The sequence below is a fragment of the Zonotrichia leucophrys genome, chromosome 3 (assembly GCF_028769735.1).
Source record: "Zonotrichia leucophrys gambelii isolate GWCS_2022_RI chromosome 3, RI_Zleu_2.0, whole genome shotgun sequence".
Taxonomy (NCBI): domain Eukaryota; kingdom Metazoa; phylum Chordata; class Aves; order Passeriformes; family Passerellidae; genus Zonotrichia; species Zonotrichia leucophrys.
This window is the reverse complement of record NC_088172.1, coordinates 51,221,734-51,245,430: the sequence shown is the minus strand read 5'-3', so window position 1 is coordinate 51,245,430 and position 23,697 is coordinate 51,221,734. Positions and strand designations below refer to the sequence as shown.

Genomic DNA, 23,697 nt, shown 5'->3' with positions numbered 1-23,697 from the left:
TAATTTAATTTTTAAGTTTCCCATTTATTGTCTTTGAAGAAGTACGTAATCATACATTTTGGTCAGTTTTATGGGAGTGATCTGGTTTCTGTGCTCTTCCAGAGCTTGTCTGGTTTTCTTCACATATGGTATTAGATAATGCATTTGCATTCTGTTCCAAATTAGGATCCTTCTTACACTTTGAGCTCCAGTACCCCAGAATTAGTCTTGTTTAGTACCTAACTTTTATACATCTATACAGAATCACAGAATGGTTGGGGTTGAAGGGACCTCCAGAGATCATCTGGCCCAACACCCTTTGTCAAACAGGACCATGTACAACATATTGTCCAGGACTATATTCGGGTTGATTTTGAGTGTCTAAGGATGGAGACCCTGGAATTTCCCTGGGCAGCCTGTCCCAGTGCTCAGTCACCCTAACAGTAAAAAGCATTTCCTGGTATTCAGAGAGAATCTCCTGTGCTTCAGTTTGTGCCCATTGCCTTGGTTCCTGTCAGTAAGCACCACTGAATCTGCTTTACACCCTCCCTTGAGGCAGCATTTTTCACCTCCCAAATAATGTAGTGCTAACTGTCATACATGATTTCAGTTTTAAATAATCCTTGTCATCAAGTCTGCTTTCCTGACCTAAGTATAGGTACTGTACTTGTTTCCTTAATTCTGCATTTTCTGTAGATGTTTTCAGTTGTCATCTGCAACAGTTGAAGAAATCTCCATACACTAAGTATAGAATTTCTGGTGAGAAATAATTCCGCTCTGAATTTTCATTGGTGGTTTGACATTTTCACATTTCCTTAGCAATTTTGGTCCCTTTTCTGAATATCTTTTTTAAGTTAGTTGAGGCTCCCTGTTTGTTTGAAAGCTTACAATAAGCTGATGCTTCATACTCTTTCTTGCCTCATTTACCAGTCCTTCAGTATATATTCCTTTTAGGTTCTTTTGCTGCTCTCTCTGTGATAGTGCTCACTAGGTTGGTATTTGCCACCTACAGTGCCATAACCCACTGTCTTTTGTGGTGGGGTTTCCCTCATGTGTAGTTGTAATGGTGCTGGAACAACACTCCCGTTTATAGCACTTCCCTTCCCAGCCTTTTTGTGATTGTCCACAGTTGCCTTCTGCACCTCCTAGCTAATATGAATATGAAAAAATACGTCCAAAATCCTCACCATAGTGAAGGTCCAAAACATGCTCAGTCTGCTACTATTAAATATTGATTTACGTTGTTATTAAAGAAGTTTACTGGTGGTTTTGGCTTTGTGGGCTTTATCTTAATGGACATATGCAGTGGGGCAGTATTGGGGGGATAGCATGCAGTATCTTTCTTTTTGAAAGTGCAATAATGTACTTCGTGCTTGTAGGACATTGCTTATTACCAAGCCTTATCTGCTGAACAGTTGCAGACAGAAGCTGCTAAAATTCATCCCAGCACCTCAGCCACCCAGGAGTTTTATGAACCAGGCTTAGAATCATCTGCTAGTGCCAAATTGGATGATTTGCAGCGTTCTTGGGAAACACTGAAAAATGTGGTAAGTTTGCATTTGGAGACTTCAGAATAGTTGGCTAGGTTGTAAGGAATAGAAATCAAATAGCTGGCTCATATATTCTTCCCTGCAGTTTTTGGTTTTCAAATGGTAACTTTAATTGTTAGTTGGGATATATTATTTTTGTTCTTTGTTTGAAAGCCTGTGCAAGATGGACCTCCATTAATAAAAATAAGAGTCATTAAAGCTGCTCGTTGGCTTCAGAAATATTGACTATTGACAGACTGTATTTCATAATCTAGGAGGGATGGATATCCAGTCATTTTGGATGAGTAGCTATAGAAGGCCCAGAATCCAGTTTTTCCAAATGCTGAATCAACACATTTCTGTATAGTTTTGCAGCATAATTGTTCAGTGATGTTTAAAAATGGTCAGAGTCTTGATCACATGCTAAAAAATTTAATTCCTTTCAGCATAGTAGCTATTACAGTGTATTAGGAACTATGTATCTAGCAAATAGTGCACATCCATGTTGGAGTGCATGAAATCTAAAATAATGCATGAGAATGTGCATAGATTTTCCCTGCTTTATTAATGTCTATTTCTTTTAAGCACCAGAACCTAGAATTTTACTGATGAAATTTTAAGTAAATAAATATTTTAAATATGGATGTTTTGCTTTGTAATTTATACTCTTGAAAAAATTTTGCTTTAGTGTTTTAAGCCTAGGGACCTATGAAGCAGACTAAGTAGCAGAATTTATACCTCCCATTCTTCTTTAGATCAGTGAAAAGCAGCGTACACTCTATGAAGCTCTTGAGCGTCAACAGAAGTATCAGGACACACTCCAGTCTATATCCACAAAAATGGAGACCACTGAAATGAAACTAAATGAGAGTTTGGAACCAGCCAAAAGCCCAGAGAGCCAGATGGCTGAACATCAGGTAAAATCTTACATGTGAGGAAGAGAGGGAGAGTGCACATTGCCTGCATATATTTTGTTCTGTTTTTTAGACAGTAACCTTCTTCATGCCTGGATATCTCAAACATATGCATTTGTTTCTTCAACCTTCTGTTAACTTTATGTCTTGCCTTTCTGAGCTTCCTGCTGTTCTAAAGGTGATGTGATGGGGATTCTTTTAATAAGGAGCCTTTTTGAAAGAAATAGAATAGATCATAAGAGTTTGTCCAGTTGAAATTTTCAGCAAAAGCTTTTGTCCAAGACTGTGTCCAATGACAGCTATCCATACTGTTCTTCAGCATCATTGCTGAAGAATATTTATAATGTTGCCAAATTTACTAAAATTATAACCAATACTGATGCATTGTATATTGATCAAAATACATTTTTCACCTCTTTAAACAAAACATATCAAAAACTCCCTCAAGGGAAGTCTCAAGAAATAATGATCTGAATAATAAGAGAATACTTTATTAAGTAAGGGATCTGATACAGGTCTGAGTTGTAATCACCTAAGCCTTCTATCTGATAGCTTGAATCTATCTGATCTATCTGGATTCAGACATTTATTCCGTGGTTCAAAATAAGTTCCTACTTATCCTATGAACCAAGTTTCAAGATACCTGTAAAAGGATAGTATATGGAATAAATCTCTAAATATTTACATCTATTGCTGGATGTTCTTTACCCAGTTAGAAAGTTTTAGGCTGAAAGCTGAAACATGCCCTTATTTTTCTCTCACAAACACACACTCGCTTACTTGTTCATTATCTTCACTGAGAATACTAGAATGCCCTACAGATAATTTATTGGAAGAATGGATTTCCAGTTTCTAAAATAATGCCTTGTGATATGCTTGAAATTCAAGATATGTAATTAAATGCATATTTAAGTAACCAGTTACCTGATCCTAACTCAAGCATCTAAAAGCAGGATTCAGTTCTTATGGAATACTGTCTCTGTCGTGCTGGTAGTGATGGTCTGCTTCACTCTTGTGTTCCTGGTGCTCCTCGAGATATTCAAGTTGTCTTGAATTTTATATTTAAAATGTGTCTCCTGAAATACTTCCTTCTTGCTGGTAAGTGAAACAAATGCATTCTCTGCTCTCATTTCTTAATAGGCTTTGATGGATGAGATTTTAATGTTGCAAGAAGAAATCAGTGAGCTTCAGACATCATTGGCCCAGGAGCTTGTTTCAGAACCACTGGATGTGGAAGGTGCTGATCAAACGGCATTGCAGTCCACCCTCACGGTCCTGGCAGAGCGAATGGCCACGATTCGAATGAAGGCATCAGGAAAACGACAGCTATTAGAGGTACAAGAATAAACATCACCAATATCTTTAGTCACCATAAAAAAAAAAAGGCAATTTTCAGTTCTGCTTATTTCTCACAATTCCTTTCAGTAATAAATAACCATTCTTTTTTTAGTGAGCCCCTCATCTTATTGCTAAGTGATAAGCAGCCAGATAGAACTTGGAACATACAAATATTATATATGTTCTAAGTTTCTTCTGGCTTTATATAGCCATATGGAGATATATATACACACATTCACACACACACATATATATATGTGTGTGTGTGTGTATATATATATATATATATATAGAGGGGTTTTCTTGTGTGTGTGTGTGTGCATAAATGAAGCACAGGTATTAAAAATCACATTGTCTACAATATACTTTTAAGGAATCACCTCTCCAAGTTGCTAGACAAGAGAAGAGGAAAGCTTAAACAACAAACAGCTCCTCTTCCAAATATTTGCATGGTTGTCTACATCATCTTCCCAGTGATTTCCATGCAAACTTCTTTTCATGGAAGATACACCCTTTTATTTCTTTCCCTACCAACTTTACTAAAAATTCTTTGATACTAAGGGGGTTTTTACAAGCCCTTTACAAACAGGAGTGCTGCTGCATATGTTATACAGGTGAGAGCATGCAATCATGCTAGAGCTGGTTACAGTTTGGCTACTTTGAACACTGCAGGGCAGCTTTATTTCTGTACTGTTAAGAACTGCAGCAGTGAATTCACAAATACAGCAGCTACTGCCTTCATATTTTCCATCATCAATTGATTCAGGGAAGCAGAGTGAGAATTGGCTATGTGGATCTACAGTGTGGTGCTTAGTGACCAGCTGAGTTTAAACCAAGACACTGGATTACAGGAGAGTCTCAGGGTGCTTCATTTGCTTTAGTTCTGACCAGTCTCCTAGGACAGTGAAGAGGTCATTAGAAAATATCTTTTTTTAGTTTTAAAATAACAAAGTTGTGCCAGAAGAAAAATAGCTTTTAATTAAAAATGAAAGATTGGAAGTAGAATAGGGGATCTAGCTGTTTATAGCTTGCACCCTGTACAAGATCTAACAAACATGTTGGTAGCACTTAGGAAATGCTAAGTTTCAAGATAAAGCATGAGTAGTATATTACTCTTAACTGTGGTTAGGATACTTTGACACTATACCACAAGTATTCCCTAATAATCCTGGCTAGGAGATATATATGATATGTGGACAACATTCAGTAATTTAACCTGTGTATTTTATAGCTCTGATTTCACAGATAAAATCTTCCAGAACATCCCAGGGAAGTTAATGTAGAAATGAAGGTGAAAGAGGTGATGAAAATATTTTGCTGGTGAGGGTGTGGACTGGTAATATTCTTCTTTCTGTGGACCTAATTCAAGTAACTAGCATTTGAGAACTGTTCAGTCTGGATTATTTAGGACATCTAACAACGATCATTATTCTGTGAACTGTTCTAAAAGCAATTTTTAATATTTTTAATTGAAATTGAGCATGCAGAAAAGCTGTGCAAATACTTCTCTGTGTGATGAAGTTGCCCACCCTGAATATTTGAGTCTGAATTTTACAAAGTGTTGTAGGTTGACCCTGCTAGCAGTCATACATCCACCTTCACTCCTCTCTCCTGAGATGGGTTAAAAATAGAAGACAGACAAAAAGACTCATGGATCAAGATAATGACAGCTTATACAGGGTAAGGAAAAGCTGTGCATGCAAGCAGGGAATGAGGAACTTATTCACTACTACCCAATCAGCAGGCAGATGTTTAGCTACTTTCCTGGAAAGCTCAGCACGTGTTTCTTGGGAAGATGAGCACCATAACCACAATGCCTCTCCCTCTCTTTCCCTGGGCTTTTATTGATGAGCATGATCTCATCTGGTGTGGAGTGTCCCTTTGGTTAGTTCAGATTTGCTGTCCTGGCTATCTCCTCTCCCTGCCTTCTGCCCACCCCCAGCCTATTGGCCTTTGTGAGGGGCAGATAGAAAGCCTTTATGCTGTGCTCAGCAGTAGCCATAACATTGCTGTGTTATCAGCACAGATTTAACCACAGCTGCAAGGCACTGTACAGGCTGCAATGACGTTAACTCCATCCCAGCCAGATCGAATACAATCTTTTCCCCTTGTTCCATAATATTTGCACCATGCTTAGGTTTTACATTATTTGATGCAACTAAGTATTCTCTGACCATCCTATTTGTTTTCTTATCCACGAAATCCCCTCTATTCTCTCCAGAACTCAGTGTCTCTCTTGTATTGGGGAGCACAGAACTAGACACAGTACTCCAGGTGTAGACTCACCAGTGTTAAGTAGAGGGGCAGGATCATCTCCCTCATCCTGGTGAGAACACTCCTAAAGCAGCTCCAGACACCACTGGCTTTCTTTTGCACATTGCTGGGTCGTGTTCAATCTGGAGTCCACCAGGACACCCCTTCTTCTCTTCTGCCAAGCTGCTTCCCATCTGCTTAGCCTCCAACCTGTACTTGGTGCATGGGGTTGCTCCCCTGTAGCTATAGGGCATCACACTTTCCTTTCTTCTTGTCAGCTCATTTTTGTAGCCTTTCAGGGTGCACCTAGATGGCACAATAGCCCTCTGCCTATCAGCCACTCCTCCCATTTTGTGTCATTAGCAAATCTGTTGAGGCTCATTACTGTCCACTCACTAGACTTAGTGCCACTGATCACTGTGCCCTGGCCACAGCTGTTCAGCCAGTTTTCAGATTCATATGGGACAATTAAAGGGTGAGCAAGACTTGGTGATCACTCCCTGTCTTTCCAATGAATGGATGAGCTGATGGATGGACCCGGGGCATCCGTGTTGCTGTGATATCGGCAGCTATTGAAGCTTGGTGTCCTTCCACTGCCCGTGGTTCAGGGATCCTCTGAGAGGCCAGAGAAGGTAGACAGCTCTTCAGGCTTGTCTTCACCCATGTGACTGTACCAAGGCCCCACCCATAATTTGTTTGGTCCTTGAAGTACCCCTCTTGTGCCTCCTTTGAGAGACAGTAAAGCTAATAGCCTGCTGCCAAAAAAGGCAAAGTTGCTTTCCTTTCCCTGCAATGCATTCTCAGCTCTGTGTATTCCTTTTCTTCATGTGCATCTTTCTCCCTGAGCAAACAGTGCTGCACTAATTGAGCAAACGGAATGAATGTGTGGGGAAACCCACAGGGGAGCAGCAAAAGGAGGCAGAAAAGACCTCACCTTTAGAAAGCTGTAATAGCAGAGTTCTTCTGGAGAAAGTAGAAATAAAGTGGCTGAACTTAAAGAGAATTTCAGTCATCAGAAAAACACACTCATCAATGGAAAGAAGTCATGCTTTGTAAAAGATAGGTCTTAATATATCTTAGAAATCCTGCATAGGATTTGTGCAAAATACAGAGGAACAACTTCTTAGAAGTGACTGTGATGGTTTATTTCTCCTAAAAAGTAAAATATAATTTGTACCTCTAGGAAAAGCTGAATGAGCAGCTCGAAGAGCAGCGGCAGGAGCAGGCTCTCCAGCGGTACCGTTGTGAAGCTGATGAGCTTGACCACTGGCTCCTCAGTACCCGAGCAACGCTGGACACCACTCTGCTTCCTGCAGAGGAACCTATGGACATGGAAGCACAGCTGGTAGACTGTCAGGTAAAGTATTAAGACAATTATTAAGTGTAATGAGCCAGCATGTTTATGGAGAAGTTTCTGAGCTCTTTAGCATCTTCTGTATGCTCAGTAAGCTTTCACAAAGGTTTGTGAAACAAAATATAGCTTGTTCCTAATTTCTCATTAGAGATTGCAAACAGCACTTTAGAAAGCCCATGTGAACGTAGCAGTAAGAAAACAAAATGTCCTGACTGCAGAAAGATTTGAAGTTCCACATCTTTCAGACGTAGTTATGTTTAGCTTTAAAGGCATTGTATTTGCTTCAATTACTGTTTTTGCTCCCCTCAACCTGATGTTGTTGAACAGCTCACCTGACAGGTGTGAAAACACCTGCAGTGTACTTTCCTACAAGTCATTTTCCAGCTGAAGAACATACTGGCACTAGCAGTGATGACTGGGATAGTGCTGTTTTCTTCAGGAGCAATCCTTACATACATGCAAAAATAAAGGATAATCATCAGTATGTGATGGTTTTATGGCTTGAAGATTAATCTACTCAGAGTACCAAAACAACCAAGGAAGGACCTGTTGCTGCGATAAGAATTTGTGCAAATACTTTTATTAACAAGACTTAGCTCATTCATAACATCCAGGTTCTCAAATTATTGGGAGTTTTCTATTTTTAAATGATAGTTTAGAATTATATGATCATTATAATTAAAATTACAAAAGAGACAATAGACAGATGGACAAAAGAACACTTTTCTTATTAAAGAATGATGACAATTATTTTAGGCTAAATGAGAGTTAAGTTTCTTGCAAGTCTGAAGACTTTTCACTGACAATACTTCATCATTGGAATTTTTAGTTTGCTTAGTCTGAAGAGTCCTTTCATCACCTGTCATTGAGAGCCCTTTGTTGCATGTAGATAAACCCTATGAACTCTAACAAAGCAGTGGTTTTTTTAATACAGTCTGTAGGAAACTCAAAAAGGAAAGTTAACTTTGTGGAAGACTTAATACTGCTTTTCCTTTGCTGCTTCTCAAAACTTTAATGCAGTAAGTTTTATTTTTTCCACTTTTTAGAAACTCTGGCGATCTTATTTTGCACATACACCTTCAGGAGAAATATTTCTAAATTCATACTTGAGAGTTGCTATGGAAATGAAAGCATTTGATATCAGGCTAGGTTTTTGAGCAAGACTTGTTTGAGCACTAAATCTGGGAGATCAAAATATGCACAATGTCTCCAATACATGAATGGTTAATGGAATGTCAGGGAAGTAGCTTTTGAGAATAAACATGCCAGAGATTTGTCACTTTAAGTCTCTCTTTAGACTAAAGAGGATTATACAGAAATCCTTAAGTCCATCATGCACCAATCAGAAAGAGAAAATAGTGACAAGAGGAGCTTATCAACACAGCCAGAGCGACACATAGGAGGAGGTAGGAAGCACTTGACTACGTGTAAATGAAAGAAGAGGAAAGAAGTAGCTCTGGCTGCGTGCTTCATTTCTTGTCACCAATGGATGTCAGTCTCGCTTCTTAGCCTTTACCTTTAATATGCAAATAAAGAGCGTCTCCTCTACAACAAATTATTTGTTTCAAGTAACTTTTTAATTTTCCTATTTTGAAAAGGGTTGCAAACTGAAATGGCAAATACAAACATTTGCAAGCATATTCTAAAGAACTCTGAATGGGACTGGAAGGCAAAGCAATGCTAATCTGACTTTCTCTTAGTTTGGACACGGGTGAGGTAGGCCACAGGTCGTCTTGCCTGAAAACATCACAAGTGCTGGAAAATGTATGAATTCGGGTCTTTGTTTTTGCTGCTGCAGAACATGCTGGTTGAAATAGAACAGAAGGTCGTAGCCTTGTCAGAGCTGTCTGTGCACAATGAGAACTTGCTTATGGAAGGGAAGGCGCACACCAAGGACGAGGCAGAGCAGCTGGCTGTGAAGCTCAGGACACTGAAGGGCAGCCTTCTGGAGCTGCAGAGGGTGCTCCACGACAAACAGATCAACATTCGGGTGAGTAGCTCTTTCCAGCTGTTCTTATGGTGGGCAGGAGTTTAAGGATTACATAGCAACTTTATGCAACTGGGAAAAAAGAGTGAAAGTGTTGCACTGATTCAGTTTGAGTTATTAGTTTAGTTAGTAAATGGAATTATAGCTCCAAAATAAATGTCTAGAAGACTTCAGTTGATAATTTTCAAGTTAACACTGCTTTATGGTAAAGCTATCCTAACCTCAGTATCTTCACTGAAAGGACAATAATAAAATAGATAGATGGTAAGCTTGGTCTGGATATAGTCTATTCCTGTTTTCAGTCTGTTTAGATTGTGTATGGTCTGGGGCAGGATTACTCTCCCCAGCCAAAGAATGATCCTAAATATTTGTTTTTTCATTATGTGCACAACACAGTGAACAGATAATGTAAGGGAACATTTTTAACTATTGCTAATACTTGGTGGCATCATTATACCAAATACAACATTATATAAGCAAAAATTCATTTAACCTCAGTCTTGCCCTAAGTTTCTATTCCTAGCAGCTTTGGTCTGCTCATTGTCACTAATTCATTGTATTTAACAGTTGCTTTTGGTCATTCTTTAGGTCAAACTAGCATGTGGAGAAGCGAATACATACAAGAAACCCAACCATGTAATGTGACTGACTGGTTTTGAATTTGCTTGCCCTGCTGTGACTCCCCCCCCCCCCTTTTCTTTTACTTCTTTTCTTGGCTTTGCTGTGCAAATTAAACATGATAAGCTTCAAAGATTTCTGGCTTGTAATGCAGATTAAAGTCTACTGAGACGTTAGCTTGAAAAGTCACTTGATGTTCTAAGAACTATTTTTAGTCCAAAGCAACTGCATAGCTTTAAAACTTCACATGATTTCAGAAAAACAGAGAAATAAAAAAGAAAAGGAGACCCCCCCACACAGGTATTTCTTCCTATTGCCTCTAAGATGAAGTAACTTTAATATTATTCTTGCTTATTAAACCTCATGACTAGGCAAATGAAAAGTTATCAACACTATGTGGGCACATAATACTTTGTTCTCATATATTGCCTGTGAAGTGAAAAGGCATCACAGAGTTTTTTGCTAAATTTTAAAATACTTTAAAATATTTTAGAATACAGTGATGTGATTTAGTTTACATCTTAAAACAGATTTTTGGATGATCTTCTAAAATCTAAAATAACAACAAAATAATTTCCGGATGTAGAATATGAATCATTTAAGATGGTGCATAAATGCAAGACTCAAGTTTCTTTATGAATTTCAAGTCTTTCTTTGACTTCATTTACAGATCATGTAAGAAAATAGATGCAGGAAGTGTAACATCTTCTAATCTTCACTGAGCAATTTTTTTTCAGATAAGAAGTTCTGTAATGTCATTTTCCAAATACTGAGGACTGAGGCCAAGAGCATCAGATGCCCCAAATGCTATCCAATGCCAGTATTAACTTTGAGAAACATTACAAGCTAACAGCACTGTTGTTCATGTGCATGTAAAAAGCTCAGATTTTTACATGTCTCCAGATGTTCTGATAGCCTCGTAATAGATCAGCCTCCTTCCTAAAGAAGGAACCTCCCAAGTAGCCCTGGAAGAGTATTATAAAGACTGAGCTATATTTTCCTTAAAGCATATTTCAGCCTGTCTGTTATCCCTGTGCACAAGGCTTTTTAGGAGTCAGTATGAGATTCTGTGACTTTCTTGGGGCAATTTCAGTTGTCTTCTGATTTTAGTTAATGAATGTAACTAGTGATACAGGAAAGGTGACTTGGAGACCAACTTCTTTATTCATAAAATAAAGTAGTGAAACTAATCAGAAACATGCTTGAACAGGAGTGTTCCAGACTATACTGTCTCCAAAGGCAGCACTTTGAAACGCACAAAATATTGTGGCTGTTATTGTTTATTCTCTGGCTTAGGGGCAATGAAACACAGACTCTTTAAAAACCAAAGTAGAGCAGATTCTGCAGTTTAAAAACCTCAACAAAACAGACAGTGATTCTTTACTTTTTATTGCAAATGGTATGTAGGGGACGAACTACTCCAGTTTCACAAGAAGAAGTGTACCTCATATAAGTTTGTATAATTCTGAAATCCTTTGAAAGATCGATTTCATCAGGGATTTTCCATTTATTTCTATGCTAGACTGGACAGTAGCTGGGAATGACAGGTTCAAGCTTGTATTTCCCTGGCTGTTTAAAGGAAATGTAATACAGTTCCTTCAGACAGACTTCAAATGCAAAAATGCAACTGTAAATGCAAACATAAGGGGTTTTTTTCAAACTTACATTCTGTAATTTGTCAATGATAAAATCTGGTTCACAAATACTTTTGATTTAAAAAGTATGTACAGTAGGATATTTGCAAGACCTCATTGCATCAACAAATACCACAACCTCTTTTACACTCCTTGGATATGCAGGAACCACGAGACTATTAATTAAATGTCTTAGTATAATTCCAAAACTGTATGTTCTCAGTCCTCTTCCCTGAGAAAGAGACCCAAAATGTAACTGAAATCAACTGGCACACTCAAATGCAAGGAAGAACTAGATACTGTTCTCTAAAGAAATTTACAAGTTGAATAACTATGGTCCCTAGTGTATATAAAATTAAGCAGATTTTCCCCCCCACAATTTACAGAAACATTGTCTGTTTCCTAATTTGTAATAGAAAAGCTATAATTCCAGATCTTCTTTACTTCTCACATACTATTTTCTTTGCCCAGTCTGACATTCTGTAATAACATTGTTCACACTTCAATTTCAGCTTGTCTAGAAACTTGTTCCTACAAAGTAAAGTATCAGAGTTTACCTGCAAACTGTAACCTTAGTAAAACAAAATTATTTCATAAAGCAAGGGCTAATGATTCTTTCCAGCACCAGGTACTTCTTGTTTGTTTTCCACCACTTAACAGTTTATATCCTCTAACACTAATCAGTCCTTTCAACTTCAGTACACTCATCATCCCCCAAAATTAAAATCTTACCCCTAGCCTTCTACTGCTTAGCTAAATTCTGCTGTTTCAGTGGCTCCTGCCAGGGTCACTGGTGCAGAGGCCCCTCTCAGTTGTTAGCATAGGGAGCACCAGGTGAGACACCCACCTTCTGCCATGCTGATCCCTGCCTGATTTGAGAAATGTCACCTGAAAGGCAGTGGCTGTGGTTTGGAAAGTTGCTGAACCATTTGGCAGTCTTAATCTATTTAGAATAAAAGTGGAATTGTGGGCATAATAGGAATCCTACAAAAATTAAATATATAGGCAAAATGGGAGAGATATTAAGCCCCAACTCTAGATTCTGAAGCTTTCAAAAAAATAAAAAAGGTGCGAGCTCTACAGTCATCATATGACTGCAAGTAATATTAAATAAGTCCAGAGAGATGTGTTCATCGAAGTAGCCCGACCTATGCATCTGTCTTTAACATAAGGCCAAGCATGTTGAATTACTGACATTTGAATACATTGGCTGCTAAAATTACTTAAACTTTCAGCCAACATGGACTTTGGAAGCTAAGAAGTTGATAAAACATTTTTTTGAGCTGTTGAGGCATTTGTTCTTTTTTGCATTGCTTATGCAGAAAGCCTTTCTAATCACTCATGTTGGAAAAACATGGTAGAAATATGAATAGAAAGAACTGTTGCTTTTGCTGTGCTGTTCTAACATTTTGTGGTTTGCTCTCTCTTACTTTCTCTGCTGTTCATATCACGTCATCTGTTGTTTACCCAGTGTGTTTCTGCTGAACATAGAGTTATATACTTACTGATAAATAAATATTGACCAGAATGACAACCAGAATTTACTCCTTTTCAATTATATTTTTAAAATTGTTTTAATTAGAAAAACATCCTGGCAGAAACAAACCACTGAATCCCTGCATTGCCAGATAAAGCTGCACTCTCCTTTGCAGATGAGGGCTGGTTTTCAGAAGCAGAACAGTCTTTAGAAACACATCAGTCCAAGGTCTCTGACCTGTGGTCTCTGATTCTGCTAAGTGCATGTTAATTTTTACATTTTTAGGGATGCTTTTCTTGCTAGTAACCAAAACCCAGTAAAAGTCAGAAATCTAAAGTCATTGCTCACTTCAGAGTTTACATGGGCCAGCAACTTGAGAGGTTTTGTGTAGATGAGCTGAATCTGCCTGCTCTCTAACAATGTAGGAGATTTTTTTGAATCTTAATATCTCTTTCTTAAAGCAGGGATCTTTACAAGAAAAGGAGGAGAGTGATCTGGACTTCGTTTCCTCACAAAGCCCCAGTGTTCAAGAATGGCTGGCACAAGCAAGAACTACTCGCTCACAGCAGCAGCAGACTACCCTGCAGCAGCAGAAAGTTGGTGTTCTGCCTTTCTTTTACTCCCATCTTTAGATTGCACTTAATGCTATAGCTGAGTCACTCTTGTTAATATTTTCACGGAAACATTAATTTTTACACTGTTTCACAGTCACTGCTTTGGTAATGATGTATCTAAGTTCCCTGTCTTATATCTGCAACAGGCAGGCTAGACTTCCTGGATGACTATGGTCAATTCACATAATCAGTAGAATAAGATTTGTCCATCAGCAGAATAAAATTGAATCAACCCTTTAAATTACTCTAAGGAGAGATGAAAATACGCCAACTTTGTCTTCATACAAGCAAAGATACAAATATTACATTATATATTGTGTTGAATGATTTGAAGATATTCTCACTAGGGTAGGTTTCATAAACTGCATTATATCAGTTAATTAGTTCAGTAATCCAGTTTATTAACTTAATTTTGATATATCCCTGGCTGGAGATTTTGAACTTTTGGTGTTCAAGCAAGCCATTTCAGAAGTAGCTCAGATAACTTTGCATGGCAGTAACAAGGTAGACATATCCTTCCAAGGCAAAACCAGTGTGTGTGAGATTTGTTCTGTTTTGTGTAACTTGCTGTGCTAGGAGCTGGAACAGGAGCTAGAAGAGCAGAAGAATCTGCTTCGGTCAGTAGCGTGCCGCGGAGGAGAGATCCTAACGCAGCAAAGCTCTACTGAAGGACTGCCCATAAGGTGTGCTTTCATGTGTTGTTCCAAAAAGTAAATTTCTATGGCTATACTTTGTCATCCCTATGCTTACATCCCTCTTCTGCTCGTAGTCCTCTAATTTTTGTTCTATCTTTTGTACAGCGCCTTGGCTGCTGGAGTCCTGATTGATAATTCAGGGGTCTGATAATACAGTTACACAAACTGTTTTGTGAGAATAGATCACTTCCAGCATTTAGAAATGCCCTTTATTCTTATTAGCCCGAATCATACTAAAATTAAAGGCTAGCAAGACTCACTAGACAAGCAGTGGCTCAGTTACTGTAACTTTATGGACCAGCACTGGTGTGTGAATCACATCTACCTCAAACATTGGCATCTGCCATTGTAACCAGATTTTCCCAGATGAGATACTCATTGCTTGATTTTATTTTTCCTGCAATTAGCAAGTATTTTTTTCCTTTTGAAGCCTTAATTTTAATGCCAGAAAGTACTTAACCAGTTTCCTTCTGTTTGAGGCTTACTTCTTGTGATGATCAAGTGATGGTGTACCATAGAAATAAATAAATTAAAAAAAAAAAAATCCAAAACCCAAAAAACCCCACAAACAAACCAGCAAATAGAAAATTCTGACTGTGATTAACTGTTTACCAAAGCTAAACTCATATGCTTGTCCTTCATTAAACTATGTCTACCATTTTGAGAAAGGAAGTGAGGAAGGAGTCAGATAAAATATTTGTTTTAATTCATGCTTTGAACTACAACCTTTTTATAGGTTACATTTCAATGTCATATATATTCAGTCTGGTTTGGGGATTTTTTACTTATTTTGGGTACTTGCAAACAGTCTTTTCGAAAGTACATTTTGTTTCATCAGATAAGAACTTCTTGCTGTTCAAACCAACCTTTGTCTTATTTTCAAAAAAACAATACCAAAATTAACAAGTCAGAGCTTTAAAAACTAGCATTTAATTTAAATGTAGAATTTCCTAATGGAAAATTATAGCTTTATATGTTTATAACTTTTGCATTTATTAAACCTTTATGCTTCTTCATATTCAGTGAGAAGCCTGATGTACTTTCTGAGGAATTAGTCTTAGAAGGTGAGAAGCCATCATCTGAAGAACAGATGAAGAGGAAATGGGACAGCCTAAACCAGGAATTCAGTACCAAGCAGAGACTACTCCAGAAAGCTTTGGAAAAAGAACAGCTGGTAGCTTTTTAAAATTTCTCTTTCCATTTTCTCTTTGAAAGTATTTGCTCCATATTTCATGCCTTAACTACAGCACCTTAATGGATCTACATATTGCACCTCTTATAACAATTTATTTTTGTGGCACCTTTAAAAACTGTTACATACTGGCACCAGCACTGCTCATGTTCAAAGTGATTTGAATTGCACTACCATCAAGTTAATGAACTAGAAAGGAAGAAAGAGCTCAGACAAAATGTTTATCTGCTTATCTAACTCAGGATAATTCTGTAGCAAATCATCACTCTGGGATTGATCAGTACTCTGGCAACAGCTTAGAGGAAAACTGTTATTTTCAGTTTGAATTTATTGGTTGCATTCCATTCTTGATCTTAGTGGGTGAGGAATTTTGGGAACAGTATTTCTGCTGGAAGAAATAGGGATTAATCAATTAAACTGGGGACAAACCAAAGTCTATATTAACATACATCTTCCATTTTATTGTTAAGATACCCAAATTCACTCTTCTTTGTATAACACTCCATGAACCAACTTCCAAAGTTCTAAATACCTTGTATTAATTAAAGAGTAATTGATAATATTTTTTATAAAAGCTAATAATTTTTACTTCCGGCTACAAGCATTTATCCTGTATTTCTAGTGAACCTCCTGTTGAGTAATATTTATGCAAAATATTCATGGCATGGAGCATTTGTGGGAGGACCATGAGCATTAGCAGGTGATAGCCTCAGTCAGCAGGGAGTCTGTACAGCTGAATTTTGTGCCCTACATATGGTAGTTGCATCCTAATTAGTGCCTCTCTCTCCGCAGCTTTATAGCAGACCTAACAGATTAATACCTGGAATGCCTTTGTATAAGGAGGAGACACAGGATGAAGATAAATCCTTAGTGTCACCAGTGCTGGTTGAATTGAATCAGGCCTTTGAAGATGTCTCATCTGAGGTAATTTTCAGTTGTCTTTACACCTGTCCTACAGCTAAGCCACAATAACAGTGAAAACTCCTCCAGCTATGACCTGGAAATCCAGGCCTTTCCCAAATATTAGAAGTTAGGAAGACTGTCTTGTACTTCTGGGCTGACTCCTGTGCTTCCTTTTGCCCAGGCTGGACGGCTGGATGAGACCCTGCATCTGGAGCAGAAGCTGTATGAGGGTGTCACTGCCACGTCCGTGTGGCTGGATGGGGTGGAAGAGCAAGTCTTTGTTGCTACAGCTCTGTTGCCAGAAGAAGAAACAGAAACCTACCTCTGCAAGCAAGAGGTGAGGAATCCATGAGTAGGAGTTTCTTTTAATTGCCAATAGTAGTGTTTAGAACAAAAGTGTTAGAATCCTGGATAAGTGACATGTCGCTGACATAATCTCTGTGTAACTGCAGCATTCTGCAGTTGACCATGTAGAGAATGTTGCAGAAAGCATGGACTCTTTCGTCTCTTTAACATCTAAGTATTAGCTAACACCACATTATCAAAATTGAAACTATGTGAAAAAGAGGGAGGGATACTCTAGGATATAGAAACAGCACAGGTTCATCAACATTAATTAGGGGTGAGGGAGGTGGAAAAAATTGAGTGGTGGCGGGGGGGGAGAGAGGCAATAGAACAAAGGAACAATGGCTTTCAACTGAAGAGGATAGATTCAGACAAGATACAAGGATGAAATCTTTCAAAATGAGAGTGTAGAAATGCTGGAGCAGGTTTTCCAGACAGGATGGATGTCCCATCCCTGGAAGCATTCAAATTCAGATTTGAGATGGCTCTGAGCATCCTGATTTAGTTGAAGATGTTCATATTTACTTCAGGAGAATTGGACTAGATGACTTTTAATCCAGCCCTGATATTTCTGTGGCTTTACATTATTTTGTTCCAGCACTTGTTTTTCCTTGGAGCATGGAATATTTTTACTATCAGAGATTAATGTAACTTCCATCTTTCTCTAGAATATGTGTATACCAGCAATGTAAAAAAAAATCACTGCATCATTGCAAAATTGACTATGGCTATGGCAATGTTTGCCTGCTTTCCAGAATGTCTGATTGTCACTTCTTTTGTTTTTCCACAAAATTAGACTCTTGCCAAAGAAATCAAAGACATAACAGAAGAAGTGGATAAGAACAAGAATTTGTTTGCTCAGATATTTCCTGACAGTAGTGATAAGAGGGTTATTATAGAAGACACTTTGGATTGCCTCTTGAGAAGACTGTCCTTACTGGAGACAGTGGTAAATCAGAGATGCCAACAGATGAAAGGGCGGCTCCAGCAAATCATCACATTCAAGGTATGAGGTGATGAAATTAACAGAGGTCTATGTCAAATGGAGATATAAAGGCTGTGAATTTTTGATGCCAAATTAAAAGAACAAGGTTGTCACAGGTTTTTTATTGAAAAATCAAGCTCTTCAAACTTATGCAAAATTTCATACTAATAATTAATCAAAATTTAAACTCTCCACTAGAAGGCTTCTTCAAATCATGCAATTACTGTAAAGTGATAATCTTTCCTTGCTGTCTCCTCCTGCTGGCATTACATAAAAGGAAGTCTATGTTGTGCAAGTATTAAAAAAATCTGATAAGTGCAGAAATGTGCACTCTCAGAAAATTTTGAACAGAGTTGAGAAAAGCTTTCAGATCTTACTTGGTCTCTACCTTATCTCCTACTATTATTATTATTGTTATCATTATCACTGTCATTAATATATAGAAGCCCTTCAGAAGGGTTTATTTTTAATCAAAACCCTCATAAATTAAAAAAAAAAAAATCCTTGTGTCTTTAGATTAGGGTCATCTTTTCATAGATTTTTACTACTAGATTTCCTTTCAAACTCCGTAATTTTCCTGTGCAATCTCCCATTTTTCAATGAAAGACTTCTCTTTGCTGATGACATCAAGGTTGATTAGAATTCATTGCATTATTCTTAGAGATTTTCAGTATTTAAAATAATTATTGAATGTAAAAATAAATACTAAATCATTAATGTACCTCCTATGTAATGCTGAAAGTCTCAGAAAAATGTGCTGTTAATTTACTGTTGTGATGAGTGCAAGAAAAAATGATTGATTGTATTTCAGCAAAATTGTTAAGTAATATTTATATGTCTTTTCTGATAAAATATTCTAAAATTTTCAGCTTGTGGTTAGCCCTGTAATGTGTGGAGGTCTTGTTTACTTATGTATTACATTAGCTCAAGTTTGTATTTAGAACAACTTGCCTTAAAAAGTAAAACCAAGCTTGCTTACAATCATATGTAGTTGAATAAACTGTACAAGATTTATTTTTTTTACAAGGAGGTAATGACCCCTTGGTAATTAATCATTTAATTTGAAGACAAAAATAGAAGTGCATTCACAGGATATGTTTTAAATATGAATTGCTTCAGCTCTTAGTCTCCATAGCTGGATTTTCAGCAATATTAAATGTTTTGCATTGGCTAATTATGATGCTTTTTGAATAATTTTGATGCTGTAGTGTTACCATGTAATGTTTAATGCTTTAATCTTTTTGGAGCATGGAATATTTTCTGCTTGTTTTGTGCTGCAATTGGCTGTAATTTGTTGGTTTTGTCTCCTGCAGAATGATCTGAAGCTCATGTTTACATCAGTGGCTGATAACAAATACTTACTTCTACAGAAATTAGCAGAGGCAGCTGACAGACCAGAAACAGAACAAATGCAGGTACTACCACATATCTGTCACTTGGGGAGAGGGGAAGAGGTAAAGTTTTTATCCAAAGAATAAGTGGACTCTAGAGAACAGTTCCTTTAAATGGGAGAACATACGTGTTCACATTAAGTATAGGAAAATATCCAAGAGTGGAGTACACGTATTTAAAAGTAAATAAAATGAAAAGTCAAAACAAAAAAAAAACCTAGCTAAAGTGTCTCTCTCATCTCCCAGCTGACCTAGTACCTAGTTATGTTTATACTGGGCAGTATTTGAAAAGAGAAAACTTCAATAAACAAAAAAGCCCAGAGTTTTGCTAAGTTGTTTGACTATTAAACTTTATTAAGAACCAAAGGCACTTTGCCGCTCACTGGTTTATAGTGATATCTTTAATGTAACTCGTTTTAATTTATGCAGTAATTATTATTTCTTTATCAGGAGTGGCCTAAAGAATAATTAATTATTTTATATGAAAAAGTGTATCCTGTTTTCTTGTTTCTGTTTTGCCAATGAGAAAAATGAATAGAGTATGCTAAGGTGTACTTCTTATAGATATTTCTTGTTAGTGTCATCAGGTGCCAGCAGGTGTCTAAGTGGAAGAGACTTACCCTTCAGTTAAACAGAAATACTCGACTTTATATACCTGACATTCCAATTTTGAAGGAGTTTACAACTCCTGTATGAAAAAGAGAGGTTGCACTATGTCCTTCTTTTCTATCTTTTGTGATGCCAAGCACTGGCAAAAACATATTTCCAGTACTATTAATTTAACCAGCTAGGAAAACAATGTGTCAACAAAAGCAAGTGAAATTATTCATTGCAGAAAATCTCCTTTGGCTGATAAAACATTCAAATTTAAAAGCATTGCTGCTTGTTCAATATGTGGTTAGGAAAGTAAAAGTAAGACTCTTAATCAGCCTGGTTGACTTCAGTTGCATGAAGTGGAAGTTTAGTGACTGTATTGTGCAAACTCCATGCTGCTGAAAGGCAGGAGTCCTACTTCACATACATAGTTTAAAATATTTGAATAGGAAGTTTCCAGAAAGGGCCTCAACAAATCACTTTAAGTACAGGAATCTACCTCATACTTTTAATTTTTTTATAATCTACAGCAGACACCTAGGGAAGCTTATAGCTTCCTCTGGAAAAACTCATCACCTTCAGACACTTGCAGATACCAATCTGTGTTCTTAAATTGTAGTTTTCCAAGTGCAGAAGGGGAGGTACAGGTAATTTAACCCCATCTCAGGCTTGAAAGGAAGCTACACAGAGCTCTTTGCATTCTTACGTGGGTTCTGCTGTGATGATTGTTTGCTTGGTGCTCAGAGATGACAGGAATGACTGTTAATTAAAAAAAAATAAATGACATTGTTACATTAAAAAAAATATTTTGGGCCCTAAAAGCATGGAAATTCATAGCTATGTTTGGTGTAAAAAATACTAAGCATAGTATTTATATGATACTAAAACAGCTTGTTATAATAAAGTAATAATGATATGCTTATTTAATTTTAAGAAAAAAACTGGACTCTCCCCTTTTTTAATTAGTACATTTCCTTCATAGCATCCTTTACAATTTCAGCACATTGAAGGTGTGATTATTTCTTAGCAGAAAAGAATCTGATCATAGGTCAACTGCACTACTGTTGAAACTTAAAACTAAGCAATATAATTTTCATATACAGGTCATACTGGAGGCAGAAGATGGTTTAAAGGAACTAGATACTGGAATCAGTGAATTAAAGAAGCGTATAGACAAGCTACAAATTGACCAACCTTCTGTACAAGAGCTGTCTAAGATCCAGGTATGGTTCATTAGTTCCATCCTAAACCTGTCCATCCTATCACATTTCTCACCTATGATATCAAAGGAATGCTTCTTTTTATTGTTCATCAAGCAGTTTAGGAAATGGGATTTTAAGGCATTTCAGTATGTATAAAAGATTATGTTCTCTCTGGTTCACCTAGTTTTAAAATTTTGTTCCTCTTCAGATTTTCTAACATCTCTGATATTATCAGTATTAATTGTAATAATTTACAAAACCATGTTTTCTGTCAGCTCTCATCCACTCCCTTTTCACACAGATGACATTAAGCATGTAAACATAAATTTGTCTGCTGAAGGCTCATCCCTGTTCTCACCAGAGTCTCATGATCTGTGGTTTAGGACTGTCTCACATCTGTCATTCAAAGCAGGAAGGTGGTAAAGGAGGACAGAGAGTGAAGTGAGACCTGAAACTGGAAACATTCCGCTTTTGCAAGAACACCTCTCTTGTCAATACATGTGGGCAATTGATCCACATCTTCTGTAAACATGTTGAAAGTCCTTTTTGAGCAGTTTGGCTGATGCAGGGGAATATTTGAGGAAATGTCAAGAAGAAGGTTTATGAATGAATTTTACCATTTACAATAGCATAATAATAATAATAAATTGGAAGCAAATAAAACAGCTGAAACTGGACCATAAACTTACTAAACCAACTAGTGATATCAACTAAAAATAACTGACTAAGAAATAAATCACTAAGAAATGTGTCTCTATCCTTTTGGTCTTAGGACCTCCTCTTGATTTGTTTGGTGGTTTTTTTGCTTTTTTTTTTTTTTTCTCTCAGTTTATGTGCCATTATGTTCTCCCTCTCCTTCATTTCAGTTTTTAGAAAAGCCTTTCTTTGGCTTTTTCTGACAGTTTTGCTTCTCACAAAATTCTGTTTAAGGCTAGGAGAGCCAGATGCAGTCTGAGGGTGGGCACTTTGTTGTAGCACTGGATGATCGTAGAGGTATTTTGGTTGTTGGAATGTCTTATATAGATCAAAAGTATGGGCTTGTTTTGGTTTTTACAGTAAGTCGTATGTATCTTGCTTGCTACCAGTAAGATTCTGGGGGGAGGAGAAGGAAGCAAACCTGACTTTGAAATGCCTATGGTCTGTATCCATGGTGGAATCCCTGCAATTCTCTGCATTATAAAAAGTAAAATGAATATAGCATCTGCATTGCACGGGAGTCACTGCCTTTTGATGCATTAAGCCAAATCTTTGCTACTTACATGAGCCTTTGGAATTCTGCTATTTTTTCCCCAAATGCATGTACTTTAAAGAGTTGCAGGTCTTGCTTATTTTTTCTGTCTTTAAATGGTGAGTTAATTTATCAATGAAGTCAGTATATCTGCAAACTCTTTTTGATCTGGAAATAAATCTTATTCTGAGAGAGCAGAGCCAGTAAGGTTGCTTCTAGAAAGACCTATAAGGTGTGAAATAAGAATCACCATTGGTGCCCTTTGCCCCCCAGGATAAGTATGATGAGCTGCTGATGATCATTGGATCCAGGCGGAGTGATCTGAATCAGAATATGGCTCTGAAGAGGCAGTATGAGCGGGCTTTACAGGACCTGGCTGACCTGGTAGAAACAGGCCAAGAAAAAATGGCTGGTGACCAGAAAATGATTGTTTCTTCCAAGGAAGAGGTTCAGTCACTACTTGAAAAACATAAGGTAAGAAATCAGGACTTATTTCAGGACTAGTAGTGACTGTAATCTTCTTGTCATGCTTGAGCCCCAGTGGGAAACTAAGAACCACACAGCTGCTTCCTCCTTATGTGTTCCTTCATTGAGGAGAAGGAGAATCAGAAAGAAAGAAATGGTAAGCCTTGTGGATTGAGAGATGAATACTAATACTAATAGCACTAATAGTAAAAATAATTGCAATAGTCAATATAACTGTAATGGAGAGAGAGAAATAAATACAAGAGAAATAAATAAATGGTGTACAGTGCAGTTGTTCACCACCTCCTGACCAATAGCCAGCCTGTCCCCAAGAAGAAATCAGCAGCTTCCAGACAGCTCCCCCAAGATTATATACTGAACATAATGCTCTATTGTATGGAATATTCCTTTGGCCTGTTCAGGTCAGCTGTCCTGACCATGGTCCCTCCAGGCTCCTCATGCACCTCCTCACTGGCAGAGCAAGGGAAGCTGAAAAGTCCTTGACTTGGAGTAAACACTACTCAGCAACAAACAGAACATCAGTGTGTCATCAACATTATTCCCCTAGTAAAACCAAAGCACTTCGCTGTACCAGCTACTAAGAAGAAAATTATCTCAGCTGAAATCAGGACACTTATGAAAAGCAAATTGCTAACCTTCTGTTCCTAAAAGTTCAGGAGCTTTTCAGAACAGTGGGCCAGACTGTACTTTAAATTGGAGCCAGTGAACTGTTCTGACACACTGAGTTTCAAATGCTTTGTTGAAGGTGAACCCAGATAGATTGCATGTTCTTCATTATTCTAGTAACAAGTTCCTGGTATTGTCCTGTCATGCTTCCTAGCCATTTCATCCACCACTCCATTTATTTTCAACAGAAATTTACATTTGGTAATAGCACCCACAAATAGGACAAGTATTTTCCACATTTTCATTAGGCAGAAATTTTTGGGGTTGTTTATCTGATTTAATGTGGTTTTGTTTATGGAATGAGGGTCAGGAT

The 23,697-nt window shown here is 37.5% G+C and overlaps 1 protein-coding gene across 18 annotated transcripts in view; it reads left to right on the top strand.

The window, feature by feature from the left end:
* SYNE1 (spectrin repeat containing nuclear envelope protein 1) overlaps window positions 1-23,697 on the top strand; it is a 295,365-nt gene that overhangs the window by 204,418 nt on the left and 67,250 nt on the right. For 13 of the 18 annotated variants that reach the window (XM_064708165.1, XM_064708172.1, XM_064708166.1 and 10 more), the window contains 15 exons: window positions 1,359-1,526; window positions 2,264-2,425; window positions 3,563-3,757; window positions 7,197-7,370; window positions 9,166-9,357; window positions 9,943-9,990; window positions 13,548-13,679; window positions 14,274-14,380; window positions 15,416-15,566; window positions 16,377-16,508; window positions 16,669-16,824; window positions 17,629-17,838; window positions 19,131-19,232; window positions 20,906-21,025; window positions 22,506-22,706. In XM_064708165.1, the coding sequence (XP_064564235.1) occupies window positions 1,359-1,526; window positions 2,264-2,425; window positions 3,563-3,757; window positions 7,197-7,370; window positions 9,166-9,357; window positions 9,943-9,990; window positions 13,548-13,679; window positions 14,274-14,380; window positions 15,416-15,566; window positions 16,377-16,508; window positions 16,669-16,824; window positions 17,629-17,838; window positions 19,131-19,232; window positions 20,906-21,025; window positions 22,506-22,706 (2,250 nt within the window). Of the gene's footprint in view, window positions 1-1,358; window positions 1,527-2,263; window positions 2,426-3,562; window positions 3,758-7,196; window positions 7,371-9,165; window positions 9,358-9,942; window positions 9,991-13,544; window positions 13,680-14,273; window positions 14,381-15,415; window positions 15,567-16,376; window positions 16,509-16,668; window positions 16,825-17,628; window positions 17,839-19,130; window positions 19,233-20,905; window positions 21,026-22,505; window positions 22,707-23,697 lie in introns of all 18 variants that reach the window. The other 5 variants (XM_064708183.1, XM_064708173.1, XM_064708170.1 and 2 more) reach the window with 3 other exon arrangements.